The sequence below is a fragment of the Quercus suber genome, unplaced genomic scaffold (genome assembly GCF_002906115.3).
Source record: "Quercus suber isolate HL8 unplaced genomic scaffold, Cork oak 2.0 scaffold_713, whole genome shotgun sequence".
Taxonomy (NCBI): domain Eukaryota; kingdom Viridiplantae; phylum Streptophyta; class Magnoliopsida; order Fagales; family Fagaceae; genus Quercus; species Quercus suber.
Window position 1 is genome coordinate 79,545 of NW_027070154.1, and position 12,618 is coordinate 92,162.

Here is a 12,618-nt window from a genome sequence, read left to right on the forward strand (position 1 = left end):
AATTACGATAGGCGAGTCATAAAAATGTGAGATGTTACAAAAAATGTCCCTCAGTTCATTTTTGTGTAACGATATTAGAAGTCGATCTTTATATGGGCTATTCACAATTGGGCATGATACAAATTAACCTAGATTGATGGCTTGATCGTTTTGTGGTGTGGTTTGGCTAACCTTTACCATTTAGACCATGGAGCCAAGCTTAGGGTGTTGTTTGGCTGAATACTAACAAGATTGACATAGTGGCCACTGGTCAATCGACAATTGCAATTTGAAACTTCTCTCTTGGGGCGAGACCAACAAGATTTGACTTATTTGGACTAAAATCGTTAGACTAATCCATGTGCCTGCCTGTTTTAGGCTTGTGCGATTTCCCTCTCCAATGTCTTTTTTGTTTGTTTTCCTTTTCCATCCCTAAAACCAAAAGTACAATCTATCTCCAACATGCTCACATTAGCTAAATAGACAATTGACAAGTGATCATAGAGAACATAGTAATTTGTGGTGTTAATGTATCTATTTTTTGATTTGCACGTGTGCAATGTTTCAAAGTGGTAACTTTTGTTATCTTTTATAATGGATTGCTATATCTTAAGACACCTCTTAGTGTTTCTAATTCAAAGTTTGAAACATTCAGGATTCAAATCGTCCTTTTCCAATTATCAAATTATCAAACATGAAAAACATGTCTATTTTACTCTACAAATAGCACATCTACTCCTATAATATGCTACTATATATAAAGAAAAAGAAAAAAGAAAAAGAAAGAAAGAAAGAGGAGGAGGAAGAAGAAGAAGAAGAAGAAGAAGAAGAAGGCATTTTCTTATATATCAATAATTACACAGCACACACTGAATTCACTCATATCTAATAAACTTCATTATGAGCAAGATAGTGGACTAGGACTAAAATAATGGTTTTTTTAGGATAAGAAATTATGTCTTTTGATAGAAATATTATTAATCTTACATTGACCATAATGAGAAAGATAACTCCCAATAGCACTTGACTTCCAATCAATGCAGGGGTCTCATCTATCCATGCTACAAAATCATCCACACTAATCTCTTGATTACCAACAAACGAGCACCGTGATTAGCTCATATTCTATATGAGTCATCATGCTGCTTCTAAAGTACCCAGTCAAGATTCCCGAGTCCCACACTCCCATTTACAAGATGGTTGGTGTTAGAGCTGTCTTCTTTGATTACACATTGAACTCCAAAATGAATCATTAAGATAATGAGGACGAAACATTTAAACTAAATTCTCTTATAGTTCATATTAAATATCAAAAATTCAAAGATATGATACTTTACAATCTCTTAATTTTCAGTAAAATGAATAAATTTTGGTAAGTCAATTAATTGGGTCTTATTGGTTTGCAAAAAAAAAAGTTGGGGTGGCTGAAGCTTTAAAATGGATAGGGTGTTGCTTAGGTTCCACGCCGAAAGCTATGGGCCCTAACCCATTCAATCAATCTCTCCCACGCTCCCATTTTTCTGTATCCACCGTCCACTCTCTAAAAACCAGTTCTCATTTCTCACCAGTGGTGTTCCACATCTCACGAACCCCCTTGATTCCCTCTCAAACCGCCACGTGTCCCCTCACATTCTTTCTCTCTCTCTAATCTCTATAAACCCAAACCCGCGCCAAAGATTAGAACCGCCAAATCAAAATTCCCTTTTCACCTTTCGGTGTTACAAAAATTAAAAATTATTACTTAAAAAGCAGAGAGATAAAAGAAAAGAGAAAAAAAGAGAGAAGCAAATAATTAAGAGCCACCTCAGAGTCTCACAGAGACAAACAGACTGTGTGTGTTTTTTTTAGATAGAGAAAATCTCAGAGAGAGAGAGAGAGAGAGAAATGGAGGAGAAGCTGATAGCTCGGCTGGAATCGGCGGTGGCTCGGCTAGAGTCGCTGTCGACCGGGGTCGGGTCTAGAGGTTTGCCCGCTTTCAACGACGACACGGCGGCGGCGTCGTCGGATCCGTCGATTTTGGCGTTTGACGATCTGATTTCGCAGTACTTGGGCAGGGTTTCGAGCGCGGCTGAGAAAATTGGGGGACAGGTGTTGGAGGTCACGAATGTGCTGCAAGAAGCTTTCAATGTTCAAAAGGAGCTTCTTATCAAAGCCAAACAAACTCAGGTCGGTCACTCATTTTCTCCAATTTTTTTGGTACAAAATTGTTGAATTAGAATTTTCTTGATGCATTTTCAGCTTTGCACGGTTTGATTAATCGCTTCGAATTTGTATATTTGATGTTGAAAATGGCAGGTTTGTTTTTTGGGTGATTGTGATATAAACAAAAGAGTCAAATTGAATGAAGTTGATTTTGGCTTATTATGCATGGATAGCATTATTATATAGATCTCACAATCTAGAAATTTAGTGAACAAACTTGATTTTTGGCTATTTTGCATGGATAGCATTATTATATAGATCTCTTATTCTAATCCAAAAAAGAAAAAAGAAAAAAAGAAAAAGAATTGTATAGATATTTTATATTTGTTTCTGATCTACGTGAGTTTTGATTTCCCCTGTTGATTAATCATGTTGATTGGCTGTACTGTGAACGGTGATTTGGGTTTTGGAATGTTTGTGAGCTGCTCAGAAACCAACCACATTGAGCATGGCCACATAAGTTAGATTCAATTTTTGAGGTTATCGGTTCTTAAAATTGTAACGGTGGAGCCTTAAAATCGTATTGGGTAGTGTAAATTTTGTATGGTAAATTTTTTTTTTTTGGCTGGCAATTCACATGGAAGTCTTATGTTGATGCGAGTGCTTGGTACCTTGATTGTTGTTCAATAGCTGCTGAAAATAGTGGAAATGATACTAGGAGAAATGAGAGGTCATGTGGGTGCTATCTTTTTTTTTTTTTTTTTTAATCTTTAGCGATGCTATTGCTGGTGAGTTAACTGCATCATCATATGGGTTTTATGCCAATGAGATTTAGCTTGGTTGGTACTTTTTACTTCCATGTGATGAGTGGAGAGTGAAGTCCTGGGGTGTAAAATTCACCAGGAGTGTGTGTAACTTACCAATTAAATAAAATAAAATAATCTTATAGGTTTATTCTTATTTTGCAGAAACCTGATCCTGCTGGGTTACCTGAATTTCTTAAGCCGCTGAATGAGGTGATGGTAAAAGCAAATGCATTGACAGAAGGGAGGCGATCTGAATTTTTTAACCATTTGAAGTCTGCTACTGATAGTCTTTCGGCATTGGCATGGATTGCATTTACTGGAAAAGACTGTGGTAAGGGAAAGAGCAGATGATTTCATTTCATATTCTTTGACTTCTAATGGTTATGCCAAGCTTCTAATGTTTATTTTTCCGTTTTCAAGGTATGAGCATGCCTATTGCACATGTGGAAGAGAGTTGGCAAATGGCTGAATTTTACAACAACAAGGTAATCTAAATGTTTTCAGGTACCCAATAGTTTGCTTTAAAATGCTACCATGAACTGCTCACTTATGATATTTGTTACATACAAAGAGATGAACGGATAATTAACTGCTGTGGAAGCTAAAATTAGACTTCAAGGAATAAAAAGTAGTCCATCCTCATTCATTTTCTTACATATTCTCTGCATCTAGTGAATATTGATTCATTATGAAGAAAATAATTAAGAATGGAAAATTTAATGTCTATTGAATTTCATTTGTTGATGTTTAATACTTGTATTCCACTTTGGGAATGTACTGTGGTCCAAAATGACACGGCCTAGTTGCACACATTCTTCCCTGTCATATTTAATCACACTTAATTTATTGGATTTATGAGTTAAAATTTCCAGTTGTCAGGTGCTGACATGTTTCACTGTGAAAGTCAGGTTCTTGTAGAGTATAAAAGCAAAGACCCAAATCATGTTGAGTGGGCCAAAGCCATCAAGGAACTATATTTACCTGGCTTGCGGGATTATGTTAAGAGTCACTATCCATTGGGCCCAGTTTGGAGTGCTACTGGAAAACCGGCTGCTGCTCCACCAAAAGCTCCTACGCCTGGAGCCCCTGCTCCTCCACCTCCTCCACCAGCTTCTCTTTTTAGTTCAGAATCTTCTCAGGCTTCATCATCACGCCCAAAGGAAGGGATGGCTGCTGTTTTCCAAGAAATTAGTTCTGGGAAGCCTGTGACTTCAGGTTCTTTTTTACCTCCCTTTTTATCCTTTCATTATCTTTTGTTTTCTATGGGCATTCTGACCAATTGTGATCTGGATTTCCAACATCCTAGGTCTGAGAAAGGTCACAGATGATATGAAGACAAAGAACCGTGCAGATAGAAGTGGTGTTGTTAGTGCTGGTGAAAAAGGTCGTTCAAATTCGCCTTCATTTTCTAAAGCAGGACCACCCAAGTTAGAGCTTCAAGTGGGTCGTAAGTAAGTACGCTGATCTTCTTTATATTGTTTTCTTTATGTAAGGAATAATTGCAGTAAATAATTTCACTATTACATCAATGCTGTATCTTCTGGCAGGTGGGTTGTTGAGAATCAAATTGGGAAAAAGCAATTGGTTATTGATGATTGTGATTCAAAACAATCTGTATATGTTTATGGATGCAAAGAGTCTGTCTTGCAGATTCAAGGTAATTTTACTAGACTCATGAAAAATGTTTTTTTGTAACCTGTCTTGAAAGCCATGAGGTACTCATTTTTATTTGAGCAATCTGCAGGGAAAGTCAACAATATTACAATTGACAAGTGCACTAAGATGGGAGTTGTATTTACGGTTAGTATTATAATATATGAAAAATAAAATAAAAAACTTTTTTTTTTCACCAACCAAAAAAAGTAAAGAACTTTTTAGATTAATGGAAGCAATAAAAAATATTTGAAAAACAAACAGAAGAACAACTTTTTTGATTAATGGAAGCAATGCATATTGAGGTATATGGATTAATTTAATTGTCCACTTGACAATGTAGGATGTCGTGGCTGCTTTTGAGATTGTAAATTGCAATGGGGTTGAGGTGCAATGCCAGGTATCCTTATTTCACCTCATAAATGATTTTATGATGTCAAATTGAAATCCAATTATATTATTCCAAGATTTCAACCTAGTAAACATAGAAAATAGATTTTGATTGAGAATGATATTAATGCCTGGTATATGATCTTAGTCGTTTACCTACTATGTGGCTATTATAGGGATCAGCTCCAACCATTTCAGTGGACAATACGACAGGCTGCCAGTTATATTTAAGCAAAGAATCTCTTGGCACATCTATAACAACAGCTAAGTCTAGCGAGATCAATGTATTGGTACGTGGTGCTGAGCCTGATGGTGATTGGGTATGTTTCCTGGTTTCTTTTCCCCTCTTAGTTGTTTGAGTTTCTGACTTCTTAGATTGATATGTTACTTCTGCCACCACCCCCCCCCCCCCCAAGTTGTGCTTGTAAACAGTATTGTTAGGAGGTAGTGTTCGGGGTTCTTGATATCGCTGTTTCAAAACATAATATTGTTTACTGTTGACTGTGCAGTTATAGTTTCATTTTGACTGAAAGTTAGCTAGAGCAGGCACGTTGTGGTATATGTGATATTTTGTTTGTGAAGTGGGATGTTTGTTAAACAGCTCTGGATTGGCATTGATCAATGTTACCATAGTTTGATTACAATTTGATTACTGAAATTGAAAATTAAACATAGTCGGTTGTGGAAGTTTAGAATGACATAATGAGTCTGAAAATCTGATATATTTGTGTAAGACTCTTTAAGTCTTTTTGCAAAGTGTTTTGGGAAAGGTTCTTGGTGATCAAGGGACACTTAGGTGCATTGGTTATTGGCCAATACGTACTCCCTGTTCAATTTTTTTTTTTTTTGGGAATGTGTGCTGGAAGAGGTCTCTAGCAATCAAAACACACTTTAGGTTCATTGGTATTTGGCCAATACATACTCCTTGTTGAGGACTAGTTGTGAACAATAGCTATTGGTAGTCTTTGCATGTCAAAGTAGCTAGCATAAGACTTGTAAAAAAAAGTAGTAGCATAAGGATTCATGAGAGTAAACAGAAAATCTTGGAGATTGTTTCTTGGGGTGGTCCTATCTCCAAGTTCTTTCCGCTGCTTGTTGACCAAATGTAGTCAGTTGGTATGGTAACGATTCTGACTTGACTATGTTAAAGGCTGTTACTAATGTTGATAAAACCTGCATTGACTGGTGAGAGTGAGTAATGGGTGTAGGTTAGATTGTATGGCATATAGTCTCAGTGTAGTCATATCTGTCAGGCATCAACTGCTGTTAGTGAAATAGGATTTCTCTTGGCACTAAGTCTGAACGACCTAGTGTTACAATCTAATATGTAGTCTGCTGGCTGTTTATCTTCGCATAAACTATCTGCATCAAATGGAGAGAGCATCTATGCTTATTAAGTGCATCAATAAAACCAAGAGGGAAGTAAAATTAAGTTTCTGTTCCTTGAGTTCACTTTAGATCTCTTACCTCTGTTCTGTTGCAGGGGGAGCATTCTCTGCCACAACAGTTTGTTCATACATTTAAAGACGGCCACTTTGAAACTACTCCAGTATCTCACTCCGGAGGGTAATTGGAACTATTTTTAATTGCCAGTTTGTGATCCTATATCTTATTCCTTGGATGTTCCGGCGGCTTGTATTTCTCTTTTCCTTGATTCAATTTCGGTTGGTATATAGTTGTTTTACATTCATGGTCTGTTGGTTATGCTGTTTTTTTGGATTGGTTGATCAAACCATTGGAGTTTTTTTTGTGCGATTCTTTGGCTAAGTTTGTTTCCAAATGTGTCTTCTGAAATTTCTGAACCTGCCTTTGTGCTGTAATGAGAATTTACTGTAATCTTTTGCTTTGTCAAAATTTCTTAATTAATTATGTTTTATTGATCTTCTTCTATTTTGAGTGTATTTGCGATTTTTTTGAAGCCGGACCTGAATGAGGATTACTTAATCAAACCAAAAAAACAAAACAGTTGTATCTGTGGATTTGGAAACAAGTTAGTTCAGTTGAAGTGCATATAAAAATTAGTAGGCCCACATCAAGTGTTGTCAGATGTGAAATAAGAAATTATTTGTTAGAATTTAATATACTTGTTACATTTTAGTATTATCTTAGGCTTTGGTCTGGGTTCTGGTGTCTCAAGGTCAAGGATGTTCTTTCCGAGTTTACAGTTTACACGCAACATGATTCCTTAATTTTGATGATAAGGATATACTGTCATTTTAAATGCAGTCACTTCAAAGCTTTTTATTATTATTATTATTATTTTATAATCCCCACTACATAGTTAATGACAGCTAAGAAAAAGTAATAGTAATATATAATGCTAATCAATATCAACCACAAAAAAGAGAAGTAAGAAGTATAAAAAGTGAAGAGACCAAACAGAGGGAGAGGGAGAAAGAAAGAGCCATAGGTCTTTTGTCAATCAAATGGTTTGCAGAGTTCATCATTGAACACATTTTCGCAGCTTTTAGTGTGTGTTGCATGATCTTCTTTCCAACAAAATAGCTTGTGCCAAGAAGTTGAGGAAAGTCAAATTATACATAAGTGAGAACTTTACAGGTTGATAAATTTGTTATTAAGCAAATAGTTGAGGGTATTTTAGGTGTTGAGACCCCTAAAATATTTGTCTTGAAACTAGCGTTTTCATAAAAAGCTAGTTGGAGGAACGGTTTTAAAACATGATTCTTGGTGTTTTGGAAAACATATTTTGCTGAAAACGTGAGGTCAAACGCATATTATTTTTCGTTTTCTTCTGGAAACGTGCATTTGTTCCACTCAAACACCTATCCAAACGAGTTCTAAGACGAAGAAGAATAAGAAGAAGTTAGCATTAATAAAATAAGTGGTTAAACTCTTAAGAAGAAAAAGTTAGTTTTAATAAAATAAGTGGTCAAAGCCAATAGTCTTCTAATTCAACTAGCAAGTGTTTCTCAAGAAAACATCCAAGGTGATCTTCTCTAATTATTGATATATCCACCTCTAATTATTGATGCATCTAAAAAAAGAAAAAAGAAAAGGAAAAATAACAAGGGGTTAACTGTCTCAATCAATGACTAAAGACATAAAAAAAAAAACATCAAGTGTTGTCAGATGTGAAATAAGAAATTATTTGTTAGAATTTAATATACTTGTTACATTTTAGTATTATCTTAGGCTTTGGTCTGGGTTCTGGTGTCTCAAGGTCAAGGATGTTCTTTTCTTTCCGAGTTTACTCGCAACATGATTCCTTAATTTTGATGATAAGGATATACTGGCTTTTAATGTGTGTTGCATGATCTTCTTTTCAACAAAATAGCTTGTGCCAAGAAGTTGCAGTCGTTGGAAAGTCAAATTATACATAGGTGAGAACTTTACAGGTTGATAAATTTGTTATTGAGCAAATAGTTGAGGGTATTTTAGGTGTTGAGACCCCTAAAACATTTGTCTTGAAACTAGCGTTTTCATAAAAAGCTAGTTGGAGGAACGGTTTTAAAACATGATTTCTTGGTGTTTTGGAAAACATATTTTGCTGAAAACGTGAGGCCAAACGCATATTGTTTTGTGTTTTCTTCTGGAAATGTGCATTTGTTCCACTCAAACACCTATCCAAACGAGCTCTAAGACGAAGAAGAATAAGAAGAAGTTAGCATTAATAAAATAAGTGGTTAAACTCTTAAGAAGAAAAAGTTAGTTTTAATAAAATAAGTGGTCAAAGCCAATAGTCTTGTAATTCAACTAGCAAGTGTTTCTCAAGAAAACATTCAAGGTGATCTTCTCTAATTATTAATATATCCACCTCTAATTATTGATGTATCTAAAAAAAGAAAAAAGAAAAGGAAAAATAACAAGTGGTTAACTGTCTCGATCAATGACTAAAGCCATAAAAAAAAGGAAAAAGAAAAAAAAGCTTGGTTTAAAAAAAGAAAAAAGAAAAAAGAAAAAAGAAGCAATTGTATTAGTTTATTTGATCTCATGTCTAGGTATAGGATGAATAATTAAACTTTCCAAATTCAAATGTAATAATGTATTTATAAACAAATTTGTAAATATGAGACTTGATTTGATTTGAGTGTACATAAATACATATATGTATAAAATGTATTTATATGGATTGATGATTTTTTTTTAATAGCAAAGAAACCATTAATGACAAATTTTAATCCAAATATTTCAAGTAAAACTGGGTCATCTCAAATGACACTAATTTTCCTTCTACTTGCTTGTGGACCAAAATTGGGTTTGGAATTTCAATCGATTTGATATAATTGAGATGGTGTTCAAAAGTGCATTAGACAACATTTAATTATTGGTGTGTTTGGATGACAAGATTTCGGTATTTGGATTTGAATTTAGATTTGGGTGATTACAATCCAAATATCTTGTTTGAGAAGTTAAAAAAAATGTCAAGGATTTGGATTTGGCAAATCCACCAAGGATTTTAATATTTTATAATGCTTGAATTTAAAATAACTCATAGAGTAAAATTAATAGATTATAAAAAAGAGCATTTCAAATTTGTTAATTTAAAATCCAAATCCAAATTTAAATTTAAGTTTCCTAATGCAACCTTAGGGGTTTTAAGTAGATAAATTCCAAACGAGCAACTCACTCACCAAAACTTTGTTTTGGGGGAGGAGAGGAAACTTTGGGGGAGGGGGAGGGGGAGTAAACTTTATCCAAAAAATGTTTGTGTTGCTAACGAAAATCATTTTAGTCTAATCAAGTATTTTCCTCACCCAAATGCCTAAAAATGAGAAGAACATATTCTAGAAAATATTTACACCAAACAAATGTGGCGTTAATGAAAAAGATATTTCTAGCCAGCCTTACCCACATTTAATTTTCACTTTATTATAGTGGAAATAGTATCTATTTATTGGGAAATTATTGTGTACTCTTGGAGTACTATAAATACGTACTTTCTCTTCTCACATAAATGGTGGGTCCCACTAATTAAATTCATGATGAGACTCACTATTTACATGAGAGGAGGAAATACGCATTTATGATACTCTGGAAGTACCTAATAATTTTCCCCAATTCTTTCATTCTTTGGTAGGATTTGACTTGTTTACTGGTCATAAATAATAGAACTTAGTTTTATTTCCAAAAAAAGAACTTATCTTGACATTTAACTTGAAGCTCATTGCATTTATAGTGGAAATCTTATCTTGCTCCTCCTCAGTTTGTGTAGGATGTGGCTCATTACTAGTCATAACTCATAAGTTAAGAGTAAGAGTAATTGAGAGAATTTACTATAACTTTTTCCAACATTTAATTACTTAGGAAACGGAGAGCAACATTTCCTTTAAAGAAAATAAAGACATTTAAATACTTAAAAAAAAAGCATAGATATTTAAAATTTACATATTTGAAACATGAAAAAAAATGATTAATTATATAAGATTCATGTTTATGTGAGTTGAATATATATAGATATATATATATATGTTATTAATATTTTTATTTTCAAATTTATGAAAATGTTATGTGCCAGCTGATGAAGTATAAATTCGTTAGTCGAGAGTCTCAGATGGACGAATCCTTCGGCCTTGACAAGTGGTCACCGGTGTGGTGCCTGCCACAACAGCTCCGATGCCAAAGTTAATATATGGTGCTAAACGATAATGAACAGAATAAATTGATATAGCAAAAATAAGTCTTTCGATGTGTTTCTACCTCATTCTTGGCGATGTAGGAGCTTTATATATGCCTTCATGGCTTGTGACCGTTGGAGTAGTTATGGAGGTCTTAATGTTCCTCTTTGAAACGTTTTGGCGCTGTTTAATATGGCATCAATGTGTTCCAACGGTCCACGGAATGGGTCTTGTAACCGTCCTAGGCTTGATTGACTGCATTGAATGGCTTGAATGTCTTCGTCATTAGTGTGAATGATTACTCCGTCAGGCCTGAAGGTATACTCGTCCGTCTTTATAGGGTCGTCCATGTTAGACGGATTTGTCATTTCCGTCACCAGCTTTTATTATTAATACTAGATTGTAACTTCATACGTATGCATGAATATACTTAAAATATATATATTAAGATACACAGTATAATTCTTACATATATAATTTAAATATTATTGATAGTTATTCTTACATATATATATTTTTTTAACTCTTTAAAAAGTCTTGTAAGAATATTATTAGGTAGAAAATGTAAATTGTACATTTTAAAAAAAAAATTATGTTCATTAATTTTAGACTCTTTAGTTTTTGTATCCAATAACTTACTTAGATGGATATTTATGATGTGATCCCACATTTGACTCAAAAATTAAGAAATGAAACTCTCTCTAAGAATAAATAATTTAGGACACATGACACAAAATTGGACTTTAATTGTAAAATCTAATTGGATTTTTTCTTTACCTATTAATATATATATATATATATATATTCCCCCCNTGGATTTCCTCTTGCACTGGTGTCTTCCATGAGGTGGAAAAAATATATATATATATATATATATATATGAATGAAATTCATGATCTCCCTGCAGGTAAGCCAATAAGAATAATATTAGAAAATGATCAGAAGTAAGAAGTAATAATTAATAATTCTTGATGCACTTTTTTAGTATATCATTATAATATACTAATAGTAGTTATGTGCTTATTCAATTTGATGTATTATTATTTAATCAACTTATATATAAATCTCATAGTAACTAATAATTTTGAAAATTTGATTAATTGAATAAATTTCTATTATTATCATGTTCATGTCTTGGAAGTTTGAGTTTTACACAAGTAACATTGGGAGTTACCATGTAAAGCTCTCCAAATTGATATCGAAATGCTTTGGCACATTTAAGTAGACATGTTCTTTATAGTAAAGTCAAGACATGCTTTCTTACAGATTCCTCAAAAAAATAAAAATAAAATAAAATAAAAGTCAAGACATGCTTCCTTGAAGTATGGATTGAACTTTTACCCTGCAAGTGCTAAAAATGTGTACTTAACAAGAGTATCTTCGAGTATCTGACTATTCCATTAAACATGTGTAGTTTCCCATCGTACACACACCAGGTAATTGATGCATTATTATTTAGCCAACTTATATATAAATCTCACAGTAACTAATAATTTTGAAAATTTGATTAATTGAATTCATTTCTATTAGTATATCATGTTCATGTCTTGGAAGTTTGGGTTTTACACAAGTAACATTTGGGTTACCGTGTAAAGCCTCCAAATTGATGTTGAAATACTTTGGCACATTTAAGGAGACATAAAGTTAAAACATGCTTTCCTAAAATTATTAAAAAAAAAAAAAAAAGTCAAGACATGCTTCCTTGAAGTATGGACTGGACTTCTACTCTACAAGTACTAAAAATGTGTACTTCACAAGGACATCTTCAAGTATCTGACTATTCCATTAGACGTGTGTAATCCCCCATCCTACACACATTGGGGTAATTGATGCATTATTATTTAATCAGTTTATATATAAATCTCATAGTAACTAATACCATTGGGGTGGTTGGTCTAGTGATCATGGGTTCACTCTTAAGGGTTTGGGAGGTGGAAGTCCCAGGTTTGAATCCTACAGTGGAAAGCGCCTTGGAAGTTACTTCAAGTAGAAGAAACCAACTTAAGTTGCCTTTCTCTACCCATTTTTTCGTTATTAAAAAAAATAGTAACTAATAATTTTGAAATTTTGAT

The 12,618-nt window shown here is 33.7% G+C and overlaps 1 protein-coding gene across 1 annotated transcript; it reads left to right on the forward strand.

Annotated features, from left to right (window-relative positions):
• The first annotated feature begins 1,501 nt into the window (after window positions 1-1,501).
• LOC112007572 (cyclase-associated protein 1) lies at window positions 1,502-6,860 on the forward strand. The gene is made up of 10 exons (XM_024039940.2): window positions 1,502-2,145; window positions 3,090-3,258; window positions 3,348-3,412; window positions 3,836-4,142; window positions 4,234-4,378; window positions 4,475-4,584; window positions 4,672-4,727; window positions 4,924-4,980; window positions 5,147-5,290; window positions 6,454-6,860. Exons 1-10 carry the CDS (start codon window positions 1,864-1,866, stop codon window positions 6,538-6,540), a joined length of 1,422 nt encoding a protein of 473 aa, XP_023895708.2. The 5' UTR covers window positions 1,502-1,863; the 3' UTR covers window positions 6,541-6,860.
• Window positions 6,861-12,618: the final 5,758 nt, after the last annotated feature.